At 44.4% G+C, this 21,875-nt stretch overlaps 1 protein-coding gene across 1 annotated transcript in view; it reads left to right on the top strand.

Moving 5' to 3' along the window:
* Positions 1 to 21,875, top strand: part of ENDOD1 (endonuclease domain containing 1) — a 35,617-nt gene continuing 13,742 nt past the window's right edge. Inside the window, exon 1 of the mRNA XM_009007216.4 lies at positions 1 to 590. Coding sequence (XP_009005464.3) covers positions 291 to 590 — 300 coding nt within the window. The 5' untranslated portion in view covers positions 1 to 290. The remainder of the gene's footprint in view (positions 591 to 21,875) is intronic.

Raw genomic sequence — 21,875 nt, 5'->3', positions numbered from 1 at the left:
GAGACCAGGCGGCGCAGCGGCAGGTGACCGCGTCTCCAGTCCCGGGCGCAGCCCAAGGGAGGTTATCAGCACCGCAGAGCCGGGCCCCGGCCTCTGCAGCCATCTTCGGCGAGGTAGGCGCGGCCTCCAGACGCGGACCCGCCCCCGCCGCCCGGGCCGCCCCCCTGGCTCCGCCGAGCGCCGCGCCTGGGTTCCTACTTCCCTTCCCTACCCGGCCCGGCTGCGTCGCGCTCCGCGCCCAGTTCGCAGAGCTCCAGCCGCTCTGCCCTGCCGCGCTCGCAGAGGCCGCCATGGGCACCGAGCGCTGGCTTGCGCTGGGCAGCCTCCTCGCCCTGGCCGGGCTGCTGGAAGGCCGGCTGGTAGGCGAGGAGGAGGCCGGCTTTGGCGAATGTGACAAGTTCTTCTACGCCGGGACCCCTCCTGCGGGTCTGGCAACAGATTCCCACGTGAAGATCTGTCAGCGCGCGGAGGGCGCTGAGCGCTTCGCCACCCTCTACAGCACCCGGGACCGCATCCCAGTGTACTCCGCGTTCCGCGCCCCGCGCCCGGCGCCCGGCGGCGCCGAGCAGCGTTGGCTGGTGGAGCCGCAGGTAAGCTAAGCGGTTCCCTAGCCGGGCTGCGCGCGTTGGGGGCCGTGCCGCTGGACTTGCCCCCAGGGGCGCTTTGCAGCCACCCGGAGGGGCCGGGCCGGGAACAGCAATCCCCACGCCTTCTGTGCCTTGGGCCAAGAAACCCGGGTTCCAGACCCACCCCGTTGCGCCCCCGAAGTTTAGCCGGCCTCGCCCCCTGTGGAGGCTGCAATAAGAGCCTGGCTATCCGCGAGTCATCACTTCACTTCAAGAGCTGCAGGGGCGGGAGGTCCCCTGTTGGAGGAGGTTCTCCCTGCATTTCTGCGCAGACATCTGCAGTGTTTCATTCGTTTCCTGAATTTGTGAAGGGTGAGACAGAGACCCTGGAGACGGTTTAGATCCGCAGAAAGCCTTGGCTGGGCGCTCCCAGGCCTTCGTGCAAGTCATTGCCATAGCACTCATTTGGAGGTGGGGAGGTGGGTATTTTCATCCCCATTTTACAGCAGAGGAGATTACAACCCAGGGGGATGAAGAGACATGCGGAAGACCACCCAGCTAGTAAGATGGTGCAGGTCTTTTGGCTAGGAATTCACTAGCCCTTTCTACTAAGGAAAACTTCCCTTTGCAGAGCTCATCTCCTGGCCTGAAAATCCTTCCTTCTACACGTGGCATTGAGTAAATTCTATCTGTGGTTGTGCTGAGTTAGACAATAAAATAGAGGTATAGATTTTTAGAAACGCAGTGGGATAGTTACACACGATAGGGAAGCATTGACTACCTCCAACTGATGGAAAGACAAGCCAGTTTTTCCTGACTCTTCATATCTATATTATCAGACCACTAGGAAATCATGTCGCCTCCCATGGTGTTGTGTCCCATCTGGTAAAGGTAACCAAACACTGGAGAAGCCCTCAGAGGCTGCCGAACCTGCTGGCCTGCTCTTAACACATCCTGGCTCACCTCTGCTCACTTGGCCTCCTCTCTAGAACACCCTGCCAGGCTCCCCTTTACCCTCTCACCAGCTTCCCACCCCTGCTCAGGCTGCCAGGGGAGGAGCTGACCCAACTGTCTTCCTTTCCTGATGGCCACAGCTGCCCAGGACCACACCCATGGACAGGAGGCTGGCTTTCAGGTGCTTTATTCAGAGGCTGCGGGTTTTTACTTCATTCAGCTATTTCTAGCTCTGAGGTCTCCACCAGTTCTCAAACAATCTGCACCTAGTTTTCTTATCTTCCTCACATCCTTCCACCTACCTCAGCTGTTGATAACACCTGTTGAGATCAGGCATGTGAAAAAGACTTTGTCAATTGCACACACAAGACACATTTAAATCCAAAATTAGTTTTCCTTCAGCTGCACCTCTAGAGCTCAACTCACATCTCATCTTGCTTTGTGATTGTGTGCCTATGAAGAAAACAAATGACCTAGTCCTTTCTCCTTGATCTCATGGACAGTTCAGGGAGACCGAATATATGTCTGAGGAAATCCTGGGAATGCAAGCTAAATGAATTTCAGCTAAATTCAGAACACATTTAGTGATCTCTTGCTGTATGCCAGACATTTGGGATATCAAGAGATCTGAGTGCAGTTCTAGGACAAAGGCTTCCTGGTCTGCAGGTGGAGTTTGCTTGGTGGAGAGGTGGCATAGTATTTGATTAGAGCTATGCTATGTGGGTTCAAATCCCAGTTGCTCCACTGACTAGCTATGAACTTGGGCAGGTTAAATTGGAGATAATAGCAGAGGGTGGTGTGAGGATTTAATGAGTTACCATATGTAAAGTTCTCAGAGAGGCGTGTGACACAGGAGTATTAGCTGTTGCTATGACATAAACAAAAAAACCCCATAATTTAATAAAAGGGTAGCAAAGTCCTATTAGATTTAATCTGTCTTTGAGGTGATGGAAGCAAGCCTTAGGGTCAGGTTGACATTTGTGCTGTGCCTGGAAAGATAAGGACAGAAGGGAGGTAAGAAGGGAGACAAGGAGGAGGACATTTCAAGCAGAGGGAACACCATGAGTGAGAAAGGCATGGCAGATTCAGGGATTTATGCATGGAGAAGTTGGAACAGGTAAACTAATACAAATAAATTAATGTGTTCAAGTGCTCAGAATAAAGAGGAATCATGGAAGGGAGGGATCAGCTAGGGAGGAGTGACCAAGGAAGGCTTAGGGAGGCAGAGCCATTTATGCATCTAGGGAAGGAGTGAGTCATAAAGGAGTGTAGTTTGACAGAAAGAAGTGGAGGGAACCTGGTGACATGGGAACCTGGGTGGGATAATGAGGAAGGGGACTGTGGAGATTAAAGAAGATGGGAAGGGTGGGTGGAAATAGTTACAAATGGCAGCTTGAGAGGTAAGATGTACAGCAGTTCTGAAAAGTACAAAGGGCCTGAGTTCACACTGTGCTGAGAGGTCAGAATGGTCACCATGGCTGAGCACTGCAGGATGCTTTTCCCTGTAAGGTGAGTGGCCTCCCACATCCACCCCCTCAATCTCAAGTCAAGTCAGCCAGGATCCAGAGTATTGGAAGAGAGGGAGGGAGGAGGAGGTGTGAGGTGCAGCTGGGCTGGAGCGCACTGTAGCAATCCTGCCCCCCTGCTGCCTGCACCCTGAGGCCTGTCTCCCAGCCAAGATCCCTGCTGCAGAAAGATGCTCAGGGCTCAATGTGTACCTTTGGCTGCTTCGAAGCAGTTTATAATGCTGAGTCGCCTTGTGCCCACATCACCTTTTCATGAGGTCAGTGTTACCAAGAGGCCCAGTACACAGGGGAGGAAGAGGCAGAAGACCAAAGGAACTCAGCACTTGCCTCCAGTGATGAGTCAGGGAGGACAGCAGTGACACGGAGTTCCCAAGCTCAGTTCAGCAGCTTTTGAGGCCACTCTGCAGTTTCCCTTTGAAAAGAATCTCCTAAGTCAAAGATCACAGAAACTTAGTTACTCTTGTGCTTAAAATCTGTGAGGTGTTGCCTGCCTAATCCCTACAGGACAAAGTTCACATTGCGGAATCCGGTTTATGGGCCCTCCATAGCCTAGCTCCTGTCTCCAGCTCCAATCTGGTTTCTCACCATGCCCCACCCTCATATTTTATGGAGTTCCTCTCAAACCAGACAGTTTGTGATGTCTATTTCTTAGCTCATGCTGATTCCCTTTGCCCAAATTCTCTTTCTACACTGACCCCATCTTATCCTTCACTTCCTGCCCTTACGCCATCCTTTAAGATTTTACTGAGGTGTCACCTCCTCCAGAAAGAATTTCCCACCTGAATTGTATCCACCTCCTTAGTTAGATCCACCCCTTCCATGCACTTATAATTATTCTATTTCATACTTACCATTTTGTTTTGTAATTATCTGCTTACATATCTGTCTCACCAATTTGAGCCCTTGAGGAATGATGACTGCATCTTACTCATTCTTTTCCTAGTGCCCAGCTCATAGAAAGCACATGGTAAGTGTTGAACAAAATAATTTGATGTTAGGAGAATCAACCCAGCAGTGGGTGAGATGTTCTGCTAGAGTTTTCTTGGTGGGAGCTTCCTGTTTCAGAAGCTTGCCCCATGGTTGGCCAGCAGCTGCTGTTACAAGCATGCTCCCTAAGCAGAGCTGGAATCCTCTTCTGAAGCTACTCCATCAGTCTTAGCTTTGGCCTTTGAAACTATCCCAAATGATTTTGATCTCTGCTCTGCCTACAGGAGATGGTTTGGAGGGGTTCTAGTCAAGACTCCAGAAACCTGAGAACTGGATTCTGGTTTAGTGCAGGAAGCCTAAAACCTTTTAGTTTGTCGACTGCTTTTCACGTAAGGGAAGAATTTTTAGATAAGATACCAATGATGCCTTCCCAAAGGGCATTGCTGATTTATGCCAGAAGCCGACATCTAAAGCTCCATCATTTTATAAACATGGAAGGAACTGAATATACAAATTAAATAATATATAATATTATACATTATGTAAACATATATTACATAGTGTATAATTAATAACATAATATATATTTTATATTATATATAATAACATATATATTATATATAATATATAACAAATATAGTCTTATTACTGGAATATGTAAATTATATAATATAGAACAATTATATATTATTTAATTATCAATTATAAAGATATAATTTAAATTATATTTATAAATTATATGATATATGATTTTATAAAATATAAATTTATATTTATAAATACAAATTTAAATTACAAATATATATAATTATGTATTATACAATTTATATATTCAGTAATAACAGTGTATATTTGTTCAATCTTACAAAAATACTGGGAGGTAGATGTTATTTTCTTGTGGAAATGAGGAAACTGGTTCCGAGAGGTTAACTGAGGTGTTGAAGGTCACACAGCTTATCTTGGAACTCATTACTGATTGCTCTTATACACCATGGAGATTCTTTGACCTCATGATGGATCCACTGTGTTAATGGTCATAGGACTTTAATTCTCATATTTTCTGTGAGAATTCTAATTTCTACTCCACTTCTGCTTCCTGACTGTCATAGCACAAGTGGGAGCACTTATTTGGCTGCATAAAGGTTTCTCAAGTGTCAGTGACTCTGGAGTGAAGGGAATATTCTGGCTAACTGCAGAAACATTTTCCTAGAGGGCACAGTGAGGTCATATTCTGGATCTTAGTAAGTGCACATGAACAGCTGTCTCAAGTTAGAACTTTGATTAAGTCCTTGATCTTTAATTTCCATCCATGGCTTATACAACCTGAAACAGAAATGCAGTTGAATTTGTTCCAACCTCAGCCTGCTTTTCATTGTGTCGAGAACAGATATGTAGAAGACCATCATACACTTTAATCTCTGTATAACAAATGCAGTGAACAGGTCAATCTCATTCTTACGCGTTAATTTAGAGACTTAATTGAGATCCCTGCTCTTCCATTGAATGTGACCTTAAAATTCTTCCAGTCCTATTTTTTTGGTCTGTTCATTAAAGGTCATAACAGTGTCTACTTTATAGAGTGGTTGTGACAAATAAACAAGATAACACATGAGAGCATGTGGCATGGTACCTGGAATATGGTAAGCTCTTAGTAAATATTAATGTGTATATAAGGTATTACTTCAGTAGATGCTGGGCACACACACACACACACACACACACACACACACACAGATGGAATGTTGGATTAGGTGACACCTACAGTTCTACAAATCTCTCCTAAAATGCAGAATATCTCTTTGTGTATCTTCTCAAATGTTTGGTTTATGTCCCACATTCATATAATAGAATGCTTCGTAAATGCATGATGAGAGACAAAATGTATGGAAGATTGAATGAATAGATGGAGGGTGGATTTGAGTGATTAAAAGCAAAAACAAATCAAACAGGTACCGAAGACATCTCCACCCGCTCTGTCCTGGGCAACCAAGAAGTGTGTTGTCACAAAACAGTGAGCAATGGCATCCAGTCTATTGCGCTGAGCCTGGACAAGGCTGGGAAGCACCTGACCCAGGGGATGGTTCCAAAAGCAGTCACTCACAATATCTTTTTTCCTGTGATGCCCACAGCAAAACAGGAGCCACCCATGCTATTCTTCGTTGAATTTTTCCCTCTAACTTTTTCTTCATCTTTGGATTTAGTGCTTCCTTTTGTTTTGCAGGCCATTTTCAGGATCAAGTTAATGTACTTACCTATGTTGGAAGAATATTTCAGGGATATTTGTCCTGAAGCAGTCCAGTGGTGACAATTCTTTATACTATTCTTTCAGTTTAGACTTAAGTCTGTACAGTCTAGGCAAGGAATTATCATTTGTTGATCCTTCACCATGTAAAAGGTCTTCACAGTCTAACTCGTCTCATCTCTATAACAACTCCAGGTATTATGAGCTGTGTTTTATAGTTTAGGAAACCGAGGTTCAGAGTGGTCAAGTAACTTATCTGAGATCACACAGCTTCTAAACGGCAAAGCCCAGACTGGAGCTTATGACTGCCCAAATCCAAAGCTCTTAACTCTCTTCTCTATCACATTGTTTTCCAACTAAAATGTTAGTGCTTTCTCTCCAGAATCCAAACTGCCTGACTAGACTTGTTATTTTATTTTTCATCCAGTTCTTTGGATGGTTTATGGCTTCACTACTAACATACCATTCTGAAAATGCCAGCTTCAGATTTCTATTAGCTCCATTACTGGTGATTCATGGTGATTGAATGGAGCTTTCCTTGGGGAATTGAAATTTTATACTTTGGGCATAAAATTTCTCTTCCTTTTAAACTGTCAGCTGTGAAAGTGAAAATATAAGAAAGTAAGCCCTTATTTTCCAGTAGCATTTGCTTTCAGTGATTGGGCCTTACTTGTAGAATTACTGTTAGTCAAGAAAGCTTTCCTTTCAGATTTCTTCCTTCAAGATGCATGTTATATCTTCTGAGTGGTTACTTACCCTTTCAGTTTCATAGAACTTGACATCTATCATGGCAGTAATTCATTGCCTGTTGATACATTTATTCGGCCACTGAAAGGAAGGAGAAATAAAGGAGAAACTGACTCATAGGCTGAACCAAGAATAGAAGCACCATTTAGTATTCCAGTCATGCTTCATTGACCTAGGGCTGGACAGAAGTGTGCCTCAATCAAAAGTTCAAATGGAGTATATTTTATATTTTTAATCAAAGCTGAAAATATGGCTACATTTCACTTTGCAGAATAAGCATATGGCTGAAATATTATTTGAAAATATAAATGTAATTATATGTTTCAGTTGACTTATACTTTAAGGGCTGATTGGTCTTGAGTTTTGATTGACTTCCAGTTGGCAGGGACACCTAATGCCTTAACAAAACCTTGAGCCCTCTGTCAGTTAATTCATTTTAGTCAACAAATATTTATTGAGCATCTGCTATGTGTCAGGCACTATTCTAAGCCCTGGAAAGAGAGCAGTGAACCAAACAGAGAGAAATACCTACTCTCATAGGGCTTAATATCTAATAGAGAATATAGATTATAAAATACATAAATAAAAGACATAGCACCAAGCGCTGTGGCTCATGCCTATAATCCCAACACTTTGGGAGACCAAGGCAGTCTGATTATTTGAGCCCAAGAGTTTGAGACCAGCCTGGGCAACATGGCAAAACCCCATCTCTACAAAAAATATGAAAATTAGCCCGGTGTGCTGGCATGCACCTGTAGACCCAGCTACTCACAGAGGCTGAGGTGGGAGGATCATTTGAGCCCAGGAGGTAGAGGCTGTGGTAAGCTGAGATCATGCCACTGCATTCTAGTCTGGGTGATAGAGTGAGACCCTGTCTTAAATAAAAAAAAAAAAAAGAATAATTTTAGATACTGATAAGTGTTAAGGAGAAAAAGCAAGGAAGGAGGCTATGAGATATCAAGGAAAAGGTGAAATTTAAAAAAAGGTTTTCATCCAGGGAAAAAAGATCACCGAGGAGATGACTTTTGGGTACAGATTCAAAAGAATTAAGAAGCCAATTATGCAGGTATCTAGGAAGAAAACTTCTGGGTAAAGGGAATAGTAATTGCAAAGCCCGGAGGCATGAGTGTGCTGAGGAAGAACTAAGGCTGGTGTGGCTAGAGAAGGGTGAATGAGGAGAGTAGCAGGAGAAGAAGTCAGAGAAGTGGAGAAGGAGACGGCAGATCATTTAGATCCTTCTGAGCTGTTTGTAAAATATTGGGGTTTTACTGTGTGTGGAGTGGGAAGCAATTGAGCAGGGTTCTGAGCAGACAGCTTTGACATGATCTGACTGACATTTAAATAGGGCCATTTTGGCTGTTACATTGAAAACAGAGTTATGGTGTTAAGGACAGAAGCAAATAAACCAGTTAGGAGGTTTCAGTGATCTGACAAAAGATGGTAGTATCTTGGATCAAGATGGTAGCAGTGTATATTCTGGATATATCGTGAAGAAAGAGCTTACAGTCTTTGGAGTGAGAGAAAGGGAAGAGATGACTCCAAGGGTTTGGGCCTGAATGATCAGAAAAATGGAGTTGCCATGAATAAGACAAGAATACAAAAGGAGGAGCTGTATTGGGGATTGTTTCAAGAACTCAAGTTTGTTCATAAGAGCAAGAATACAGTAAGGGTTGAGTATCCCTAATCTGAAATGCTTGGGACCAGAAGTGTTTCAGTTTGGGGATTTGTTTTTTTTAATTTTGGATTTAGTATTCGAACATCCTAAATCTGAAAATCTGAAATCTGAAATGCTTTAATGAGCATTTACGTTGAGTGTCCTGTCAGTATTTGAAAAGGTTTGGATTTTGGATTTTCAGATTTGGGATGCTCAACCTGTAGTGGTTACCAGGGGCTGAGGGTGGGGAAGATGAAGAGTTGTTGTTCAGTGGGTGTAATCTTTGTTACACGGGATAAATCAGTTCTAGAGATCTGCTATATGATGTAATTAATGCCTGTAGTTGACGATATTGTATTGTGGACTTCAAAATTTGTTAGGAGAGTATGTCTCATATTAAGTTTTCTTACACACACACACACACACACACACACACAGACACACACACAAACAAAATGACAAAAGGAAAGCATAGGAGGTGTCGGACATGTCTCTTTCCTTGGTTGTTGTGATGATATTATAAGTATTTGCATACATCCAAACTCAGCACATTAATTATGTGATGAGTTATTGCATGTTTATTGTACATTTATTTCATCACATTAAATATGTACAGTTCTTTGTATACCAGTTATACTTTAATACAGCTGTAGGAGGAAAAGGTACTCAGTTTTGGACACTCTGAGTGTGAGATACCTTCAGGTATTCAGTTGACCTTCAAGTAAGTGCAGTCTAGAGGTCATTGGATGCTTATCATGTAGCAGGCACCTTTCTAGTGTTTTGTCTTTTCACATGTAATTTCATGTAATCCTCAGGACCATTGGAAATAGGTACTATTATTATCCTTCTTAGACAGAAGAAGAAACAAGCCCAGAGAGGTTAAACTACTATTCCATGTTTACACAGCTAAGAAGAGGTGGGGCTGGGGTTTTAACCTGAGCTGTCTGACACCAGAGCACACATGGACTACTTCTGTTACAAACTTGTTGATGTGTTGAGTGTGCTCCTATTGAATGCTTTTGAATGAAGTTTATCTTTTAAAAGTTCACATGTTCATTTACCAGGATTTTATGGAGGGTGTGTTTCCAGTTCTGGCAGTCACACGCCCATGAATATCAGAGGCTCACCACCTCCAAGTGTACCTTTGTGGCTATAGGAAGGGTGGGGTTATTACAAGTACTGCACTGGGCTGAGGATGCTGCTTCCCCCTTGTGCAATCTTGTTCTATTCCGATCCATCTTGAGCCTTCCTATGGTCCTTATGCAAGCAGACATTTTCCGTAAGGCACTAGGTTGGAACTGGGAAAAATGGATCATCCCAAAACTGTGTTTCTCTGTTGAGCAACATATATTGTCTCTTGCATCTCAGTGAGTGGCAGAGATAAGAGGGTAGGGGATAGGGTCTTGCGTATCTGGGGGTATGGAGCCATTGCTGCCAGACAGGCTGTTGGATTGGATGTGGTACATGGGCCTGAGGACAGCCCAGCTCCTGTCTCGATGCCAGCTGTCCCGGGGGTGGGGAGGTGGGTGTGCAGGCCAACTACACCCTCCAGAGCTCCACCCCTTGAGCAAAAGTGGCAGACCCACACATCCATCATCCAGCCCTAGTCTGTTCAGGAGCTCCTTCTCTGCAGCCAGCTTGGCTCCCAGGAAGGAAAGCCTGCAGAACACAGCAGATGCTTAAACTTAATAACCCAGCAACGCAATAAGACCTACAAAAAGAGGGACTTTGCTGTAACTCAGAAGATATACCTTCTTGAAGGTGCCAAAATTCCTTTTTCTTTTATGACTGTTTTTGTTTTGTTTTGTTCTGTTTATTTTGAGATGGAGTCTCACTCTGTTGCCAAGCTGGAGTGCAGTGGCTTGATCTCGGCTCACTGCAATTTCTGCCTCCCAGGTTCAAGAGATTCTCCTGCTTCAGCCTCCTGAGTAGCTGGGACTACAGGTGTGCACCACCACACCCAGCTAATTTTTGTATTTTTTAGTAGAGATGGAGTTTCACCATATTGCCTAGGATGGTCTCGATCTCTTGACCTTGTGATCCACCCACCTCGGCCTTCCAAAGTGCTTTTATTACAGGCATGAACCACTACACCCAGCCTTTATGACTGTTTAGTAAGCTAAAGTCCTTCACCATTGCAACTTCTTACATTTGTTCTTATATCAACTTTATCACAGCTTTGTAAATGTGCCTTCCCTGTACGTTTGTGAGACAGCAGCTTTGGTTTCAGGAAATCTGTTTGCTCTTTTCTTACTATTTATAACGATGGGAAGGAATTCATCCAAGTCAACTTCATTGATTAAATGGACCAGGATGCATAGTTAAATAGGATCTCCATAAGGAAATAGCTACTGTTGATGTTTCTGAAAGACTGGGCATTCAGTACAGTCTCGGGACACACAGAAACATGGGGAAAGGAATACCAAGTTTGTAAACCATAAAAAAACATTTGTTCTCATTTTTGGATGTCTCCATTATATCTGGAGCCATAGTACCCATCATTGTACCAGATAGGTCTCTTTCAAAGACATGAGGTATTTGATGACCTTAGTGGACAGATTTCCCCCCTATATGAGTCCTGTACAGACTTATCTGAACTCTGGTGCCCAAGTTCCCATCATCTACCTAAGTCTCTGCAAGACTGCTTCCTGACTGGTTAACCTATTCCACGTGGTTCTCCTCTTCACTCCTTTGGAAACCCTTCAAGACTCCCCATTGCTCTTCAGAGAAGGACACAGCTCCTTATCATGCTCTACAGGGTCTGGATGGTCTGTCCCTGCCCTTTCCCCGCTTATCTGGTTTCAATCACCTTGCAGGTCTTTAACTTGGCCACTTTGGCTTCTTTCTGGTTACTTTTTTTTTTTTTTGAGACAGGGTCTTGCTCTTTCTCCCAGCCTTGGGTGCAATGGCATACTCTCAGCTCACTGTAGCCTCTGCCTCCTGGGCTCAAGCGATCCTCCTACCTCAGCATCCCAAGTAGACCACAGGCATGCGCCACCATGCCTGGCTAATTTTATGGGTTTTTTTGTTTTGTTTTGCAGAGATGGGGTTTTGTCATGTTGCCCAGGCAGGCCTCAAATTTCTGAGTTCCAGTGATCCTCCTGCATTGTCCTTCCAAAGTGCTGGGATTACAGGTGTGAGAGACCATGCCCAGCCTACTTTTTTTTTTTTTTTTTTAATGTCCATGTTCTCTCCCAGCATAGATCTTTGTACCTGCTAGGGTTTTTTTTTTTTGCCTTCCACGATATTCCCAAGTAGGTCAACTGTCCATGACACTCTCTAGTAGCACCAAACACACTTTTCTTTGCTAGTAAGTTGCAATTATACATTCATTCATGTGACTAATTGAGTGCCTCCTAAGTAGACTCTAAGTTCCCTGAAGGCAGGGACCCGCTATTGGTGTCACCATTGAATCCTCATTGTCTTAACACAAGGGACAGCAAACTTGCTCTGTGAAGGGCTAAATAGTAATTATTTGGGGCTTTGTGGGCCACCTCATCTCTGTTGCAACTATTCAACTATGCTTTGAGCACAGAACAACCACAGACAATACATAAATGAATGAATATGACTATGTTCCAAGAAAACTTAATTTATGAAAACAGTCGGTGGGCTGGATTTGGCTCATGAGCTGGAGTTGGCCAAACCCTGGTCTAGTATAATTCCAGCACTTAGTTTGCGACTAAAAAATGTTGTTGAACAGTAAGCACTTGGCAAGTGTGGGCTGAACAGTGGCAGTAAGATGTACAAGCTGCACAATCCTGTTCCTATGATGGCACAGCAGCCTAGATCTAGAGGACAGATGGTTTTCAACTGACCTTTTTATTGTCTTGGTTATTATTTACAATATTTAGTTTTTTATGAGTATAAAAGTAACATATGCTCATGGTAAAAAATTTTTTTAGCATTCCAGTGCTGTATAAAGAAAAGCTCCCATTTCTCAAAGATATCCAGTCTTTATAGTTTGTGCGTATGTATGTAACATTTAGAAATTTCCATTACACTTACAGACACATGGACTATTTCATACCTTTTATTTTAGTTCCAAAGGTTTGGCATTTCTTTGAACTCTATGAGGCTGCATCTAACAAGCCCCTCAAACAACCCCCATATCAATGGAATAGAAGAGTGTAGGGACCTCTTTAGTGGGTGAGTTTGCACATAAATGTATTACTTTATTAAGCTTTTTAACTTAGAAATAGAAGACCTCAGGACTTTAAATATAAAGTCTACTTCATCATATTTTCCTTTTTAACTTTTCTTTATATTTTTTCTTCCACAGACATTTTCGATTGTCAAACTTCATCGCATTTTTATTTCAAGAATACATAATATGTAACTCACAGGTGGCTTGAAAAAACCCAACCTTCCTTCCCCTTCCTTGTTCCTGCACAGAAGGGCATTATCCTTTTCTTCTTAAAGAAGAAGAGGCAGAGGCCCAGGGAGTCACTGGTCTGCCCAAAGTCAGAAGGCCAGCAAGCGATGGAGCTAACCGATCTCCACATTTCTAATCTGGCGTTCTGTTACTAAAGCCTACTGCCATTTGGCCTCACATTTAGAGGGACTTGAAGAAGAGCTACCTTCATAAAGCCCAGGAGAAAACCCAGGAGAGAAAAAGGGAAATTATTTTGCCTTAGGGCAGATTTTATTAACCTCAAATTATATTTATTACATAGCATTGAGAAGCAGATGGCTCTTTTCTGCTTAAAAGAAGAAAAGAAGTGGTAAGCTTAAAGACTGGAGGATAAGCCATTTTCTGATAGTTAAGAGTTATTATCTTATGGAAAAGAGTTAAGGGCTAAGTCCCATTCTCTAATGATCTTTAAAATGAAGGGTGAATTTTGCCAGTGCCTTTGGAGAAAGGCTATTTATTATGGTTATAATCTTGTGTAGAGACAGGCTATGGACTCTCCAAGTTTTCAGGTGAGATTGACTCATAATTGAGTTGACAGTGATGTCTCTCAGACTGCAATTCCATGCCCAGGTAGTTTATTGGCTGGGCTTGTTACTGCTGTCACTTTCACTGCTGTCAATACAATTCCTCCCACAGTTAAAGAAAGAGGAGTTAAGGAACTAGGGAGAGGGGAGGGGGGGAGTGTTTTCTTATTCATTTCTACAATAAATGTGGTCACAACCAATGAAAGACAAGAATTTATAATGACTTTGTTCCCTTCTCTGCCAGTGAACTGGGGTTTAAGAAGTAGGCGTGGAATTACAGGGAGCTTCAGTAACAGAAACAAGCTCACCTTGTTTATTTGTTTGCTTGGTTATCTTTTTATTTATTTATTCATTCCCGGTCAGCAGCTCGAGACTCATAGTGTTGCAAATGATTAGTTGTCAGACATCCAGCTGCTACTGATATCATCAGGGTTGTCATTTTCATCAGCATCAAAACCGTTTATTGAGATCTTAGGACTAAATTAAGAAATAGGAATCCAAGATGTCGTCCTGGAACAAGACACAGTCCCTGCCCCTGGGTGTCTCATTACTCAATCGGGAAGGCAGATCATGACCAAGAACTGCTTTACCTCTCTCTCACTAGATTGTTAGCCGCTAAGGGGCAAGGATTAAACATGCAGAGTGGTGTTTTGTATTGGGAGTCCCAGCTCTGCCATTTATCACCTGTGTGACCTTGGAAACACTATCAGATCTCATAGAGCTTAGTTCTCCATCTGTGGCATGGGAATAATAAATTGTCCCCATCATACAGAGGAGTTAGAAGATTCAGGGAGACAATGTGTGCAAAAGGCAGTTTGCATTGTGCCTATATGTTAAGCCTATATATTGGCACATATATGTTAAGCATGTTGAATGAATTAAGTAACATTTGCTTCCCAGACTGTCTGACCTGTATACAGCTAGGATGAGTGAAATGCTCCTGTGTCTATGGAGATATTGCTACAGTGCCCTTCATTTCACACAGTCCTGCTCTGTCACTGCCTTGCCTGTGACTGGCCTCAGCTCTTAGTCTGAATTCAGTGGCTCTGTGAGATCCTCTGTTATTGTTGCCCACTCTTCCCTTTAGAAAATTTGGTAGAAAGTTCTCTTTGTCCCCTTGGGATACCCCTCTGATCTGCTCCCAGACTTCTGGGATCAAGACAACTTGTCCTGGTTGGACGCGGTGCTTAATGCCTGTAATCCTAGCAGTTTGAGAGGCCGAAGCTGGTGGATTGCTTGAATCCAGGAGTTTCAGATTAGCCTGGATGTGGTGAAACCCCATCTCTACTAAAAATACAAAACGTTAGCCGGGCATGGTGACATATGTCCGTAGTCCCAGCTCCTCGGGAGGCCGAGTGGGAGGATCACCTGATCTCTTGAGGTGGAGGCTGCAGTGAGCTGCGATTGCACCACTGCTTTCCAGCCTGAGCAACTGGAGTGAGAAACCCTGTTTAAAAAAAAAAAAAAAGAAAGAAAAGAAAAGAAAAAACAAAAGATTTGTCTCTTCATTTGTTTCCCAGTTTTAATCCTGGAGTTTAGAAGTTTCCATTGCTTGCAAGTTTCCTATCCCTATTCTCTGAAGGGCCTTACTGTGTTCTCATAAGAATTGTATTTCTGATATTTCAAACTCATTGATGCATGAATCATGAAACTTATCCAAGCTTACTCAAGTGAAGGGCAGGACTGTTGAAGGATACCGCAGGTAGATTCACAAGCACAGGAAAAGAGATACACACTGAGCCCAAAGGAAACAGACTTGGGAACCTTCCAGAAACCAAAGGGTCCCACAGCATCTTCAGGGTCTTTTTCCTATCCTGTCTCTATCTTCTCTTTTTTAAACAGTTTGGCTTTCCCATGGGTCAGCCTAGCTGCCAACCACAAAGTGCATCTAGGAGGCTTCACACACTTCACTGGCTGTTGTCGGTTGCTAAGTTTCTTACATTGAAAACCCAAGGGAGCCATATGTTTGGCTGCTGGCCAGATTGGGTGGCCCTTGGTTGTGACTGTCATGGAGGTGGGTGGGAGAGGGTCATGTGTAAGAAATGCTGCTCTTTCAGAGACAGTGTCAGAAATACTTGGTTGTGGATACGATCTCCCAGGACTGGGGAGTTGGGCCTTGGAAAACATTTCACCAGGGCTGTATCAATCAGGGGCCTGGCTGGAAACATATGGCACTCTCAAAATAGTCTATCCAACAGGGTTTAATGAGGAACCTACAGTTGTTTCTTGGTATCCATGAGGGATTGGTTCCAGGATTCCCTGTGGATACCAAAATCCTTCATGCTCAAGTCCCTTATGTAAAATGGCATAGCATTTACCGTAACTTAGACATGTCTGCCCGTATACTTGAAATCATCTCTAGATTACTTAGAATACCTAATACAATGTAAACGCTTTGTATATAGTTGTTATACTGTTTTGTTTTTATTTTTTTTAATTGTTTTTTTTTAAAGTTCTGGAGTAGCTGGGTGCGGTGGCTCACACCTGTAATCCCAGCACTTTGGGAGGCTGAGGTGGGTGGATCACGAGGTCAAGAGATTGAGACCATCCTGGTCAACATGGTGAAACCCTGCCTCTACTAAAAATACAAAAATTAGCTGGACATAGTGGCGCGCGCCTGTAATCCCAGCTACTCAGGAGGCTGAGGCAGGAGAATTGCTTGAACCCAGGAGGCGGAAGTTGAGGTGAACCGAGATTGCGCCATTGCACTCCAGCCTGGGCAACAAGAGTGAAACTCCGTCTCAAAAAAAAAAAAAAAAGTTCTGGAATACATGTGCAGGATGTGCATGTTTGTTACAGGGGTAAATATGTACCATGTGGTTTGCTGTGCCCAACAACCCATCAACCAGGTATTAAGCCACGCATGCATTAGCTTGTTTCTTTTATGTCCCCACCCCCACCACCCTTCCCCAATTGGCCCCAGTGAGTGTTGTTCCCCTCCCTGAGTCCATGTGTTCATTCATACTAATTCAGTTTGAATAATTAGTATCATACAATTAGCATTAATACAATTTTTGTATTCAAAGCAAACTGAATTTTGAAAACTATTGATTTAAGGTGACATCACTAATTTCCTGCAGTGGCTGTCAAGGCATGGGTGTAAATTCTTCAGAGAATGATCAGTGAGAATCTGATGAAGAGCTAGCCTTCCTAATTTACAATCATATTGGAATCACCTGGGGAAATTTAAAAACACCCTAATACTGGGGGTTAGGGATGAGGTAGGCACTCTTTTTATTGGTTTAAGAGGTCTGGGTGAGGCCTGAGGATATTTTTTAAGCTCCTAGGTGATTCTGATGTACAGCCAGGCCTAAGAACCTCTGATCTTGTCTGAACTCAGAAGGTGGAAAAAATTAGAAATGGAAGCTTCTCAATGTAAGGGACTCCTCTGAATTCTGTACCACACAGTCAATGCTAAGAATAATTGCTCTGGAAAGGAAAGCAGAGTGCAGAGTGGAAAACAGGCTTCTGTGAGTAATGAGGAAGGAAACCAAAGAAGACCAGGGATGATGTAACCTGAGAAGGTGCTGCAGTCTGGAAAGGCCTTAAAGGAGTCCACACACTTTTTTGGTTTTGTTTTTTGTTTGAGATGGAACCTTGCTCTGTTGCCCAGGCTGGAGTCCAGTGGAGCAATCTCGGCTCACTGCAACCTCCGCCTCCCAGGTTCAAGTGATTCTCCTGCCTCAGCCTTTTGAGTAGCTGGGACTACAGGTACCACCACACCCACCCAACTAATTTTTAGCGTTTTTAGTAGAGACCATGTTACCAAGGATGGTTTCGATCTTCTGACCTTGTGATCCGTCCACCTCGGCCTCCCAAAGTGCTGGGATTACCGGCATGAGCCACCGCGCCTGGCTGGAGTCCACAGACTTTCTTAGGCTCCCAGGAGAAGCCTGAAAGTCCAGGCTCTGTGTTGATGAGCAGCAGAGGAGTCCCCCAAGAGTCTGTTTTCCCCCAGGCCACCTATTAGCCTTCACACAGGCCTTTCTTGCCTGCATTTATTGCCAGTTTGGAGTTGGTGAATTTAAAACATTCCTCCTTTTATTTTTATTTTTTCAACTTCTCAAGAAAAAGAGAAATCTGAAATGCAAGTAGAACACGCACCCTTTCAATCCTTCTATCTTCTGTCCTCTGATTGAGGAGAGAGCTCTGTAGCCATTTGTCTTTGTATTCCCACAGTTTGCCAACACCTATGGGTGTGCATAGCACAGGCCAGAGCTGGAAATGCCTCCTTCTTCCCACAGCCAGGAAGGTATATGAGTGGTGCTGGGAGCCCAGAGGAAGGGTGATTCACCAGAGGAAGGGGGAGAGGACAAGGAAATGCTCAGCTAAAAGGCCTTTCAGGAAATGAAAAGCTCTGAATTTCTCTTTTTAAAAATATACGCACACACAAAAAAGAAAGAAAAACGAGCATTCCCCTAATTCTTCTAAAGCCGTTTCTATTCCCAAGAGGATAAAGAGTATTTTAGATGCCAAGCACAGAAGATTTTTTTTTCCTGAAATGGGTGGGTTGGAACTTGATTTCTTTCCTGAGAGCTGAAAAGGCCTCATGGTTTATTTCTCCTCAAATGTCCTTAATCTGCTGTGGCCCCACTAGCCTCCCGCTTCATTGTTAAAAGGCAGCTCCTTCCCTTGCTAGGTATTTTCCATGGCAAGTAGGTTCTCCTAGGGCTCCCCCAGCCTCAGATTGAGTTCATCCAACTGTGTGACTGTGCAGAGGACTTTGAGGCCCCTGTAGGCAGCTCTGATATTATCTGATGTTCCCTTTATCAGCTGCACTCATGATCTCCTCTAAGAAGGGGCTCTTTGACCCACCTGATGACAGCAGCAGAGATGGTGGCATTACTTTTAAATCCCAGTGTGTGTGAGCATGTGCATGTATCGTAGTTCACACAGCAGAAACAAAATGGCAACACCCACTGTTCAGCTCATTCTATTATGTTAACTTGTTGAAAAATAAAACAAACCTCTAAGGAAATAGCGTCTTTGTCCCACGGAGTTGGATAGCTCCCTAGGTCATCTCCTTCCTGACCATAGGATCTTGTCTGAATCATCCTCTGCATGTGCTTATCTAGCCTCAGCCTGAAATTCTCCAGGGGAAGAAAACTCCACCCTCCATGGTGAGTCATTGCAGAGTTTAATAACCACGTTGATGGTCTGTTGTGGGTTCCACCTTTTCCTTGCAGCAGACAGAGGAGCAGAATTAGAGGAGAGCCAGTTCTCTGTGGAGACTCATCTGCAAATTGGAGGCAATCCTATGCACGTCAGAAGATTGTTGTGGGGCTCAAATGAGATCATTCTTTCAACGAATGCCAGTCACTTCCTGGTGGGCAGGACCATCATGCTAGGTGTGGGAACACAGGGATAATTGGGCACTGGCCATGGCCCTTCAGTTCAGTGGTTCAGTGCCCTTTATTTCACACACTGCTGATGGATACACACACCATCTCAGTGCAGTAGCAGACTCCTCTGCTTTGTCCTTGGAGGTCAGCCTGCCAAACTCAACTGCCCACTTGTGTCCTACATGCTGAGGTGCTGTCTGCACTCACACAAGCTGCCCATCCGCAGCAGGGCCACACCTGGCCTGCCACTGCAAGCCGCTACCATGCTGCTTCTTCGAGAACCCAGCCTTCTCCTGCTCCCCATCACCGCTGAGCCTGTCTTGCTCTTTGCCTGAACCTGTGCTGCTCAGTCTCTTCACATCAGCGGTCCCATTAGCTGTCACCTGCAACCTTGGGCCCATGTCCACCTGGATCTCGAGTTCAGTTGCTTCAATCTGTTTGCAGGGACGAGGCTCCCAGGGTTCACCTAGGCCAGTTCTTTTTCTGTTCTTTTCTCTGGACTGCAGATCATTGCTGGGGATATAAGTACAAAACCTCAAACCCTGGCTTCAGCAGAGCTGCCCTGCTCCACTCGTCCTGCCTGTACTTTTATGGGGGCTTCCTTTCTTTTCAGCAGGCTTTTTCCCCCTTTTCTGCAAATTCCCTGGCACAGTGACCTCAGGAGGCTAAAGATATTCCCAATTCTCCCTATGCTCTTGGCCCCCGGCCACCATGGCAGAGAAGCAGACCACCACTTCCCTAGTAGTTGCCAACACCAGCCCCTGCATCTGCCCTCCCTTCATCCTCCCCTGAGTTCTCAGAAGAGGCTGACTCCTCCACGGGCTCCCAATATCATCCCCTTGCTCTCCCCCTTCTCTTGTTCCATTGCTGCCATTACGGTCACCAGTGTACTAATTAGCAGATACCTACCAGGAACCTTCCAAATGCAGTCTCCTTTATGACTAAGGCAAAGACGACAAGAGATGATCCCAACTTTTGAGAAGTCCACAGTCTGTGAAAATACTAGGGGCAACTGCACAGCATCTCACTCCCCAGTACACTCGGTTCCTTTCTCTGTGACAACTCTTTTCTCCTGACTTTCAAGTCCCTGTGTGTGTGTGTGCACGTATGTGCACGTGCGCATGTGCACTTTTTAAAGTCAATGGCTAAAGTTAGTAACATATTACAGGCCCTATCCCTTTTCCATTCTTCCCACTCACTCATTCTAGCCCTCTGCAGATAGTCCTCATCCTCCTGTGCATTCTGAGACATTCTGTTACTCCCCTTCTGCTCTCGGGCTACTCTCACTCCATTGTCCCATGGTGTAGTCCCCTGACTGGCCTCAGTTGGGACGCCTGAACTCTTTCTTAGTCTTCTGGCCCTGTGGGATCCTCTGTACATCAAGATACTTGCACAAGGTTGATGCTGGGAAGGGAGTTAAACTCCCTAGTCCCTGTCATGTTTCTCCGAGCTATTTCAGAGAAACGGCTTATGAAGATGACATGATTCTAGCCTTAGAGAAGTTGAGAAAAGAGTGGTTGGGCCAAAGTAAGACAGAAAAGGAGTGGAGGAGGCCAATGAGCAGTGTTTGTACTGGTAGGCTCCAAAACTTCATGCTTGTGCTCCCTGAGGGCCACTTTCCCCAAGCAGCTACTCCTCCCTTCTCAGTGACAAATTCCCCATGGAAAATCTGCACTGGTGACTCTGGCCCCTGACATTTGCATGGATTTTGCAGTCCAGAAGTCCTTAGGGTTGGGAGTCTGTTCAGTGCCTCCCTGCTCCTCCAACCCATTCCTTTCTGAGCATTCCCCCTGGGATGCTCTAGAATAGAGGTTCCCAACCTTTTAGGCATCAAGGACAGGTTTCATGGAAGAGAATTTTTCCATGGACCAGGGAGCACAGGGATGGTTTGGGAATGATTCAAGCACATTACATTTATTGTGCACTTGATTTCTATTATTATTACTTTGTAATCTATAATGAAATAATTACACAACTCACCATAACGTGGAATCAGTGGGATCTCTGAGTTTGTTTTCCTGCAACTAGATGGTCCCATCTGGGGGTAATGGGAGACAGTGACAGATCATCAGGCGTTAGATTCTCATAGTGAGCAGTCAACCTAGATCTCTTGCATGCACAGTTCACAGTAAGTTTTACACTCCTATGAGAATCTAATGCCACAGCTGACCTCACAAGAGGTAGAGTTTAGGCAATAATACAAGTGATAGGGAGTGGCTGTAAATACAGATGAAACCTCACTCGATCACCCACCGCTCACCTCCTGCTGTGTGGACCAGTACTGGTCCATGGCCCTGGGGTTGGGGACTCCTGCTCTAGAGCTTCAGGTAACCTGCCCTAAGATGCTCCATCATGCAGATACTCAAGTAGCCCCAACTTTCCAGAGTTCCCTTTACCTTGCATGGAAGGGAATGTTTGTTTATACCTGTAATCCTCTTGTCCCCAGAGCCTGAGGTCCCATTCCTCTCCTGCCTCTACCTACAGACTTCTCAAACAAGAGGCCTCTTGCTGCAGTCTCCTTTTGCCTGTACTCAGTCACTTCCACCAACTGTCTTCTTTCCTGAGCCCTTGGTCACTACTAGTCTCTAATCACCAAAGGTGTGAGCCTTAACTCCATCCTTCTCTTTCCTCTCTGCAGCAGGTGGCATACACTATTGATCATCCCCTAGCTAAAGTTTTCTCTTCCTGTGACTTTTGACCTGACACTAGACAACTGATTCCCCTTACAGCACCGTTTGTGTCTCTTAATTGTTCCCTTATCCTGTTTTCTCGTGGTGTATGCTCTGTGGCTCTCAGCATTCCCTTCCTCATTCTGAGGCTTGGGCTGCTACTGGCATGTAGTTAGGAGCTTTGAAATCAGAGAAGCTGGGCTTAAGCCCTGGTTCTTCCACATACTTTGTACTGCCTTGGTTTCAGTTTTCCCATCAGAGATGGTAATGATGCCATTGTATGGTTACGTGAAGGGTAAATGGGATGCAA

This window comes from Callithrix jacchus, chromosome 10 (genome assembly GCF_049354715.1).
Source record: "Callithrix jacchus isolate 240 chromosome 10, calJac240_pri, whole genome shotgun sequence".
In the NCBI taxonomy this organism is placed as follows: domain Eukaryota; kingdom Metazoa; phylum Chordata; class Mammalia; order Primates; family Cebidae; genus Callithrix; species Callithrix jacchus.
Note: the sequence above shows the minus strand (reverse complement) of the source record. Positions and strands in the feature narration are given on the sequence as shown.